Consider the following 9,402-nt stretch of genomic DNA (forward strand, 5'->3'; position numbering starts at 1 on the left):
GGTAAAATGACGAGCACAACAAAAGGTTCGAATTGTATTGCTGTGGTATCGTGGAACACAGCATCTTCTCGACACAGAGAGTGTTGGTATTTCGTGGGCAGGCGGGGATTATGCTAATGTGTTACCCAGTGACGTAGATCGGTAACAGGCAGAAGATTCGAAAATATAACGACTCGTTAAGGCGATTCTGAGTCGACTCTTTCTTTTGAGAGACAATATCTTTATTTATCATGCACTTTTTTGATTAACAACTTTGCTGACTGTTTACATTGAAGGATAGCTACCTTACAAACCCCATATGACCTGCTACTAACTCTCAGTTAAAACTCCCTTCCACATTCCTCTGTCATATTATCCCAATTTGTACATTAGGCATATTATCCCTACAGCATGATGTATAATCCCAAATGATGCATATGATGTACATCACAGAATTCTTCTACATACTGGGAGGGCAAAGCTGACATGGAGAGCCTCCAAAGGATCTATGGCATCTCTTTCCCTGATCCCAAGATGCTGAAAGAATGGGAGAAATTCCAGGAAGAAGCCAAGAACAGGGATCATCGCAAACTAGGAAGGGTATGTGCAGATGTGTGAAAATGTACATGCATACGTGATCAAAGCCCACCACTCATCTGAAATAGGTAATGGATTTCTACTATAAACCATGTTACCGTAAATGCAGGTACTGTTTACAGATAAGCCAGAAATGTACATGAAATATGTAGCAGGAAAATGTATTCATACAATGGCCCCCAAGAATACGCAAAATGCGCTTCAGTGGTAATCCTTGTCTATGGATTATGTAAATCATACCTTATTTAAATACTTTGATGACAGGAATTAAATATACTAATGGTGCACAGTTATTTACGAGTTATTGTAAAAAATTACAATAACTCGTAAATTAAAAAGAAAAAAGTCTTAATCAAAAAGTCTTTCACACACTACAGTCCTTACTGACCACCAACTTTTGAATGGTAATGTAATTAAATCACAAATCCAGCAGCAACATGTATGCGCATCCGCACAACTGGAAGTGAATAATTATAAAAGTCAGCAGTGTGCAAATTAATACAAAAAAGCCACTTTCCACTGAACATTTGGGGGACAAAACTGCTCACACTGGAGAACATGTGGACATTTTGATGTGCTAATGACTCAGCCAGCATCTCATTTGATGCACTGTAGGGAGTCTCGAATCTGTGGTGACTGAAGACAGGTCTGATAGGTGGGCTGGGTGGGGAGAGAACGGGGACTGTGCACATAAAGAAGGCAGATGTCTGTCTCCTTAATGTGCCATCTGTTCATGGGCATGCTGATGGGTGCACAGGGAACACTTTGTCACAACAAAAGCAAGAGCATAATCAGCCATTTGTCCTATTTTTTGTCTCTCTTGCTCATTTGAACTTCTCATTCTTTTCCTTTGTATCCTCCTGTATTCTCGTTTAGATTTCTGACTCGTATAATAATTGTTTCTCTCACCTTTAATGTTTTACACACACACTCTCTCTCCCCGCTTTTGTCTTTCCAGGAGCAAGACTTGTTTTTTTTCCACGACCTCAGCCCGGGTAGCTGTTTCTTTCTGCCTAAAGGAGCCTACATCTATAATACGCTGATCGAGTTTATTAGAGTGAGTTTCCCACCCTTTTTGAATTCATAGTTCATTCTGTTACTACAGAGCCAATATCATCCATTTAAAAAATTACAATAGCTGGCAAAACAAGGATGTGATGTGGAGCAGGGTTTGCAGAGGTCTATTAGGATATGCTAAATTGCATTTTATGGATGTCATGGTTCAGTAGACCATGTAATGGATAGGTTGGTCCACTTCAAGGACCCCATTAATGATTGTGAGCCAACTGCTTGAATATTTATGCATTTTCACAGACCATTTTTGTTGCACTGTTCTAACTTTTGTTGTGTAGAGTGAATACAGAAAGAGGGGATTCCAGGAAGTGGTCTCACCGAACATCTACAACAGCAAACTATGGCAAACCTCAGGACACTGGCAGCACTACAGCGAAAACATGTTCTCCTTTGAGGTGGAGAAGGAGATCTTTGCTCTCAAGCCCATGAACTGCCCTGGACACTGGTACAAAATCTTTCTGTATTCACTGCAACAGAAGTTTTGAGGTGTTGTTAATTGTAACAGGCATTGACAGTATCCCCGAATGCAAAAAGTTAAGCAAAGGGAATAATTTTTTGCAAGATTTTTCTTTATGTAAACATGTTCCTTATTTGGCAGTCTGATGTTTGACCACCGGCCGCGCTCTTGGAGGGAACTGCCTCTGCGTTTGGCTGATTTTGGGGTCTTGCACCGTAATGAGTTGTCTGGAGCTCTTACTGGCCTGACCAGAGTCAGACGTTTCCAACAAGACGACGCGCACATCTTCTGCTCTATGGACCAGGCAAGTTACTTTGGAATAAATTATGCTTTTTTGTGACTTGCTATTTAGGGTTCCCTTTTTACAATTTCTATTGTACATGTAAATGTGTCGGGTTATGCTCTTTAAGCCATGGAAATGTGTTGGTTTAAAGGTGTGGAACCCCTATATTTTTCAGTGTGTTAAAGGACTATGTTCGATTCACAAGCCTATTAATGATTGCATTTAAGGGGTCATTATTCTCCTCATCTTACCTCCTTACCCATTTTCCTATCTAACAGATCGAGTCTGAGATAAAGGGTTGCCTGGACTTCCTACGTACAGTGTATGATGTGTTTGGCTTCACCTTCAAATTGAACCTTTCCACCAGGCCAGAGAAGTTTCTAGGAGAACCTGAAGTGTGGGACCAGGCTGAGAAGGTAAAATGTGACACTTTCCATAAACACAAAAAGAACATAAGCAAATAAATGCACATACAGTACTGTTCAAAAGTTTGGGTTGGTAAGAATTCAATCATGCAGATCTCGTCTAGTTTGACTTCATTAAGCCCTTGTTAATTGTTTTAGCAACTGGAGAACAGCCTGAATGATTTTGGAGAGAAATGGGTTCTGAATCCTGGTGATGGAGCTTTCTATGGACCAAAGGTGCAACTGGATAAATAAAGCATAGTATGAAATATGTACATTTAGGAAATGACTTTACACTCAAAATTTTTTTTTTGTGATTCAGATTGATATTCAGATAAAGGATGCCATTGGCAGGTATCACCAATGTGCCACCATTCAGCTGGACTTCCAGTTGCCTATTCGCTTCAATCTTACATTTGTGAGGTATGTTTACTCAAGTAAACATTACATGTTTTCCTGAGTAAAATAATAAGAAAATATGAAAACCTGAGAGAACATCCAGAGCCATCTCTGTTCCCTGCACAACAGTGACATTTTGTGGTTATATTTGATTACTACACTCCTCCTGCATTTTTAACTGTGCAAGTTGCTGACTTTGTAACTCAAACTTTGTCTCTCTTCAGCCATGATGGCGATGACAAGAAGACACCTGTGATCATCCACAGAGCGATTCTGGGTTCAGTGGAACGCATGATCGCCATCCTGACTGAAAACTATGGGGGAAAGTGGTACGGCTTAGGAAGGGGACTCTCACATGATGATGTTTAGTCACACACCATATGTGCACATACCAAATTCTCCTGCTTTTGTTTCCCACAGGCCACTGTGGCTGTCCCCACGTCAGGTGATGGTGGTTCCTGTAGGACCCACTTGTGATGAGTACGCCCAGAGAGTACGTTCTGCTCGCTATTTCCCATGCACTAGTAGCTGTTAGCTCTGATTCCAGCACAAACATTGTTATCAAAAACAATCCCTTGTCAATCTTCCTGAGTAAAATAATAAGAAAAAATGAAAACCTGAGAGAACATCCAGAGCCATCTCTGTTCCCTGCACAACAGTGACATTTTGTGGTTATATTTGATTACTACAGTCCTCCTGCATTTTTAACTGTGCAAGTTGCTGACTTTGTAACTCAAACTTTGTCTCTCTTCAGCCATGATGGCGATGACAAGAAGAGACCTGTGATCATCCACAGAGCGATTCTGGGTTCAGTGGAACGCATGATCGCCATCCTGACTGAAAACTATGGGGGAAAGTGGTACGGCTTAGGAAGGGGACTCTCACATGATGATGTTTAGTCACACACCATATGTGCACATACCAAATTCTCCTGCTTTTGTTTCCCACAGGCCACTGTGGCTGTCCCCACGTCAGGTGATGGTGGTTCCTGTAGGACCCACTTGTGATGAGTACGCCCAGAGAGTACGTTCTGCTCGCTATTTCCCATGCACTAGTAGCTGTTAGCTCTGATTCCAGCACAAACATTGTTATCAAAAACAATCCCTTGTCAATCTCAGGTACAACAGGAGTTCCACAAGGGAGGGTTGATGACGGATGTGGATCTGGACCCAGGCTGCACCCTGAACAAGAAGATCAGGAATGCTCAGTTGGCTCAGTACAATTTCATTTTAGGTGAGTGATCCAGAGTAATGTTTAAATTAGAAAACAGTTTTGATAGATAATTTAAAAATCATGTTTTTTTCCTGTTCGCTACTGTAAATTATTTGTTTTATTTTTGTGTATATATTGTAATTTAAATGTGCGAGGCTTCCAGTGTCAGCCGCTTCCAGTTATTTTACCTGTATAAAAACAGTCTGTAATGCTGCTTTATATTGCAAAGTGGTATTTGTTATAATATTATTAGAATTATCATAATAATAAGCACACTTATTTTTAAAGCAAATAGTTTTACAGTTTACTGCACTTTGTTCTTCTAGTTATTTACCGATAGCAGCTAATGAATAGTCTTGCACATTTAAAGAAAACAGCATGCTTCTACGTTGCAAAACAAGGTGGATAATTGTCATTTCGTAAAGTCGTAAACAGCACAAGCAAACCATGATTGCTTCTCAGTAGCTTAAATTAAAATTCCATTTGCATTTGTTTTAATTGACAAATGTCAGCTGCAGATATGTTAACATAAATTCATTGTGATCCTAACTTTTACGGTTGATTCAATGACAGTGGTGGGTGAGAAGGAGAAGAGCAGTGACACGGTAAATGTTAGGACTCGTGACAACAAGGTGCATGGAGAGAGGAGTCTGACGGACTGCATGGAGCGACTCAAGGAGCTGAAGGCCTCAAGAACCTGTAACGCAGAAGAGGATTTCTGAACTTCCTAAACATCCTTCCAAGTCTTCCTTCATATGCCATATGCTCAGATGCTACTGGGCAGCAGTGTGCTGCTATTCTGCATTGGTGATCCATAACTTCTCAACTTGATCTGTGTGGTTCACGGGCTCAGGTTTTAAATCAGTGGCATTATTTTATAACTAATCATTCAATTGTCCAAAAGTCTGAAGAGATGATTAATTAATTATTTGCTTTAAAAAATAATAATAATAAAAAAATATCCTGGGAATGTTTATTTGTCAGATATCCATTATACTTTGTTATAGGAAAGGGTCTTTTCTATCAATATATGTGAATGGGTAAAAATGACAATAATGTCTGGTAGCTTGTCTGATGTTGGGGATGAAATAAAACGCTACATCTTTCCATTCCTTTTTTTGTCTCACTTTTTCTATAGACGGTTTCATCGGGTGCACGCGCCTGGCCCAAAGTTAACTTCCGGTCTGTGTTTGTTTATAGCAGTCTGGCTATGGCGCCGGCTACAAACGCAGTTAAGTTAAGGTGATGAGTAGACTGAAGTTGGGCTCAGGTGGTTGTGCTGTGGGATGTGTTTCCCATACATTTATTTATTTGTGGCGCTCGCCACAATATCAAAAATTACAGATTTTCCAAAAGGCTTCGTTGAATAAACATGAGCACCTACTGCACATTTAAAAATCATAAGGAGGCGCGGGTGTTTTTATTTCACTGTATTTCTGAAGGAAGACAATCTTTAGAAACTGTTCGATATCATTTTCATTTCATCTTGCATGTTATATGCCTGATAAAGCAGCGTTTGTGAGCTCAGTGCTGATTTGTGTACAGCCATTACTGGGGAAACCCCTGTTTCTCCCGCTTTAAAGCACCTCCTGCTGGCAGAGAATGAATTTGCATTTTCAGTAAGTCCGTCTGATTTACGCAGCAAACATATTTTGCTTTTCCTATATCCACTGGCGCTGCGGATAATCCGCGGGTCGGGTAATAAAAAATTTTCATTTAATCTTGCATGTTATATGCCCGATAAAGCAGCGTTTGTGAGCTCAGCGCTGCTTGTGTACAGCCCTTACTGGGGAAACCTCTGTTTCTCCCGCTTTAAAGCACCTCCTGCTGGCAGAGAATGAATTTGCATTTTCAGTAAGTCCGTCTGATTTACGCAGCAAACATATTTTGCTTGTTATCAAAAACAATCTACTCTAAAGGGACTACTTGGCTGTTGTTATTGATTCTATTTGGAAGTCTACCTGAAGTTAAGTTAGGGCCACAAAAGCGGGCATGCGCAGTAACGTTTATGTTGTTGCCGTTGAAACCGTCTATAACGACTTCAAATGCAGTTGAAAGCTGTTATTGTTGGAATATTAACATAAATAGTGGTGCAGAAAACGCTGTTGCAGTAGACGTAGTTGTTTACGTGTTTAAGCCCAATGTTACTTTCACTTTCACTTGCATTGTGCAGGTGATTTATAAGAAATCGTCTGCTTGCAGTTTGTACGTCTAACCGGATAAACGAGCGAGTAGTAAACGTCAACGACAAGCAGACTTAAATGTTTTAATATTTTTGGATATATTATAGCTTATTTTAACTTCTACACTGAAAGCATGTATGTTTTCCCATCGTGTACTTATGCAGTCGGGTGTTTCGACCATAGACTAAAAGGTTTCGACAGCTGAGGTTGGTTTTGTCCGCAGGATGTTTATTCACAAATAGACTTCTGTTTGTTTTTTCTTTTTCTGTTCACTCATAAACAGTTCTGTTAAACAGGGATGCTCTTTAACTACCATTAAACGGAGCTCGGCGCTGCTTTAACAAAAAAGAAGGACTTTTTTTTTTAAAAATGATTTCCCTTAAAAGGTAAGTCAAAATCATTTTGTATATATGTGTGGGAAAGAGTACTTTACATTATTACTAGTATCGTCGATACTGTGCATAAGCTGACCCTGTATAAAGTCAGGATATGCATAAGTTAACTAAATTCTAATGCCGATCTTCTAAAAATTAAGAGTGGCTATAGGGAAAAATAATCAATCTCAGTTTTTAATTTGAAATTTTCCTTTTTGCTGACAAGCTACGTTATTGTAAAGAAAAACAAGATAGTAGACCGTTTAATTTCACTTTCGTTTATGCACAGTAAAATCTTGCTTGCTTGAAAAAACGTACTTGTGCTGTTTTTCTTTAAAATCATTGACATTTGATATGGTGTTTTTCTGTCTGATGCAGAAAATAAGTAATTTTTAGCGTCTAAAAGCATTTTTGGGCCACTGTATAGGCTATGATTTAGACGGAGGCTCAGACCCGACAGGCTTAGACACGCCGTCAAAACATAGGCTACATTAAAGTTTACCTTTCATGCAATGTCTAATGTCTAACTTCTTTCAAGAACTTCTTTCATTGATCATAGTTTGCTATTATTAATTGAGAACTTATTTACTGGTTTCAGTTCTGCGATGGAGTTTACAGATGAGGAGAAAATATGGCTGCAAAGAGTGTCTGCTGAAGTAAGAACACAGTTTTTCCTTTTAAAAATGTATTTTTTAAATTTTTTTTGTATATTATTCCAGCAGGGGGGGAAATCATTATCAAAGTCTAAAAGTATAAAACAAACCAAAAAAACGCTGTTTAGTCTATGCCACGTGATGGCAGTATAGTACAGGGCTAAATTAATCATTTCCTCAGTTGTTCTACTTTATGATTTTAACCTTACTTTGAATAAAATCATCATGCTGCATACATAAATGTAAATGGAAAATAATAATACAATAATAATATTTCACTTATTTAGATACCTGAAGGAAATGAACTCACTCCAAAAGAGAAGCAATTACAGGAGAAAGCAAAGCCAGAGACTGAATTTCAGGCCCAGCTCTTCCAAACTATGGCCTCCATACAATTTGGACTGAATGATCTAATAACCTCAACAATAGAGGTGAAAAACTCTGTCCAGCAGAGGAGCAGCGTCTCATCACAATGTGGATAAACACCAAATACCAAGAAGATGTTGCGTTTACTTTTTCTTTTTAGTTATGTAACTGAATATTCAAAATAAACTAACCTAAAAAAAAATCTTCTGTACATAACAGTGATATCAAGTGACTTTGGCACTTTGTAATTGGCCGCAAGAATACAAGTTCATCTTTTTCATGATCTCAGCAGGGTATTCTTACGTCATTAATGATTTATTGGTGGATGTCAGGTTTAGATCATAGTTACACCAGAGAATGTAGCATTGAGTTTTAGTGACCTCAGCTCATGAAATGTTTCCTCAGCTATGTCCAACAGGACACTTCACTATGCGATGTAATGCTGACTTTGAGAAAATAATGCTATAGCTGTTTGCATACTCTTTTATTGTTGTATAATCTATGAAATCATGAGAAAACAGGAAACCAAGTTTTTTTTTATTTTTATTTTTTATGTTATTGGTGCTTTTTTCACAATACACATTAATGTTTTTGAAATGTTTGCCATGCATAGTTCTCCAAAAACTCAGTATGCTTTGTTTTTTATCATGTTTGCAGGGATGATAACATCTCTACCTCAAATACAGTAGCAAACAGTATACAATACATATTTGAATTTGCACACATGTATAATAAATTGGACCATGGGATTTTGGACAATTGCAGAGTTCTAATTTTCAGATGTTTCAATATTGTTTATTTATATGATCTCTATCCATGACTCACACAAAGCTTATAAAAATGTTATTTCCAAAATGTCTGTGCATTCCACTCTGTTTCCAATTTTAGCCTAAAGTTTTGAAAGAATTTTACTGTATTTTAAAATGAATAAAAATGAAAATGAATCAATGGAGTGTATTCTTATATATTTTTATACAGTAATTTGTAAGATCTCAGTATAGGCTACACGATTTCAGTATATTTTTAGCTGCTTGTGTGCAGAAAATACGTCACTTGTTGCTATTACTCTGACATCCACACGGTGGCGTTACTCTGCAAGATTACAAACGCCACAACGAAAGAAAAACAGACCAAGTCAAAGAGACAGAGGCAGACTGAAGTCTAATCTTCTCTTCAATTGATCCCTGGCCCCAAGTGATATATAGCAGAGCCGGTGAGCACTCCATGAATCTTCCATCTCCTGCCCGGGGTAGATTCTCACCATATGTTTCATCGGGCACCTGGCCATGCGGGGTTAGAATGCTCCATTGAGCTAAACAAACTGAGCTTCTTTTGCACACAAAACTCAGTGTAAGACGACAATGAGGGCTGCATGAGTTCGGTGTTCTGGATCAAGAGTCTCCAGCACACATGAACAGCGA

At 38.6% G+C, this 9,402-nt stretch overlaps 1 protein-coding gene and 1 long non-coding RNA gene across 3 annotated transcripts in view; both read left to right on the forward strand.

Annotated features, from left to right (window-relative positions):
- LOC107755726 (threonine--tRNA ligase, cytoplasmic) overlaps positions 1 to 5,527 on the forward strand; it is a 22,395-nt gene extending 16,868 nt beyond the window's left edge. Inside the window, exons 9-19 of one of the 2 annotated variants that reach the window (XM_016572609.1) lie at positions 433 to 579; positions 1,535 to 1,633; positions 1,929 to 2,095; positions 2,249 to 2,411; positions 2,669 to 2,806; positions 2,954 to 3,031; positions 3,117 to 3,217; positions 3,948 to 4,052; positions 4,144 to 4,216; positions 4,312 to 4,426; positions 4,979 to 5,527. In XM_016572609.1, the coding sequence (XP_016428095.1) occupies positions 433 to 579; positions 1,535 to 1,633; positions 1,929 to 2,095; positions 2,249 to 2,411; positions 2,669 to 2,806; positions 2,954 to 3,031; positions 3,117 to 3,217; positions 3,948 to 4,052; positions 4,144 to 4,216; positions 4,312 to 4,426; positions 4,979 to 5,127 (1,335 nt within the window). In that variant the 3' untranslated portion in view covers positions 5,128 to 5,527. Of the gene's footprint in view, positions 1 to 432; positions 580 to 1,534; positions 1,634 to 1,928; positions 2,096 to 2,248; positions 2,412 to 2,668; positions 2,807 to 2,953; positions 3,032 to 3,116; positions 3,218 to 3,417; positions 3,523 to 3,613; positions 3,737 to 3,947; positions 4,053 to 4,143; positions 4,217 to 4,311; positions 4,427 to 4,978 lie in introns of those variants that run through there. The other variant, XM_016572611.1, reaches the window with a different exon arrangement.
- Positions 5,528 to 6,570: 1,043 nt separating this feature from the next.
- Positions 6,571 to 8,863, forward strand: LOC107755723 (uncharacterized). The gene is made up of 4 exons (XR_001641732.1): positions 6,571 to 6,794; positions 6,885 to 6,974; positions 7,561 to 7,618; positions 7,903 to 8,863. It is a non-coding gene; the product is annotated as an uncharacterized LOC107755723 (long non-coding RNA).
- Positions 8,864 to 9,402: the final 539 nt, after the last annotated feature.

Source organism: Sinocyclocheilus rhinocerous, unplaced genomic scaffold (genome assembly GCF_001515625.1).
Source record: "Sinocyclocheilus rhinocerous isolate Xijiao unplaced genomic scaffold, SAMN03320098_v1.1 scaffold171, whole genome shotgun sequence".
In the NCBI taxonomy this organism is placed as follows: Eukaryota; Metazoa; Chordata; class Actinopteri; order Cypriniformes; family Cyprinidae; genus Sinocyclocheilus; species Sinocyclocheilus rhinocerous.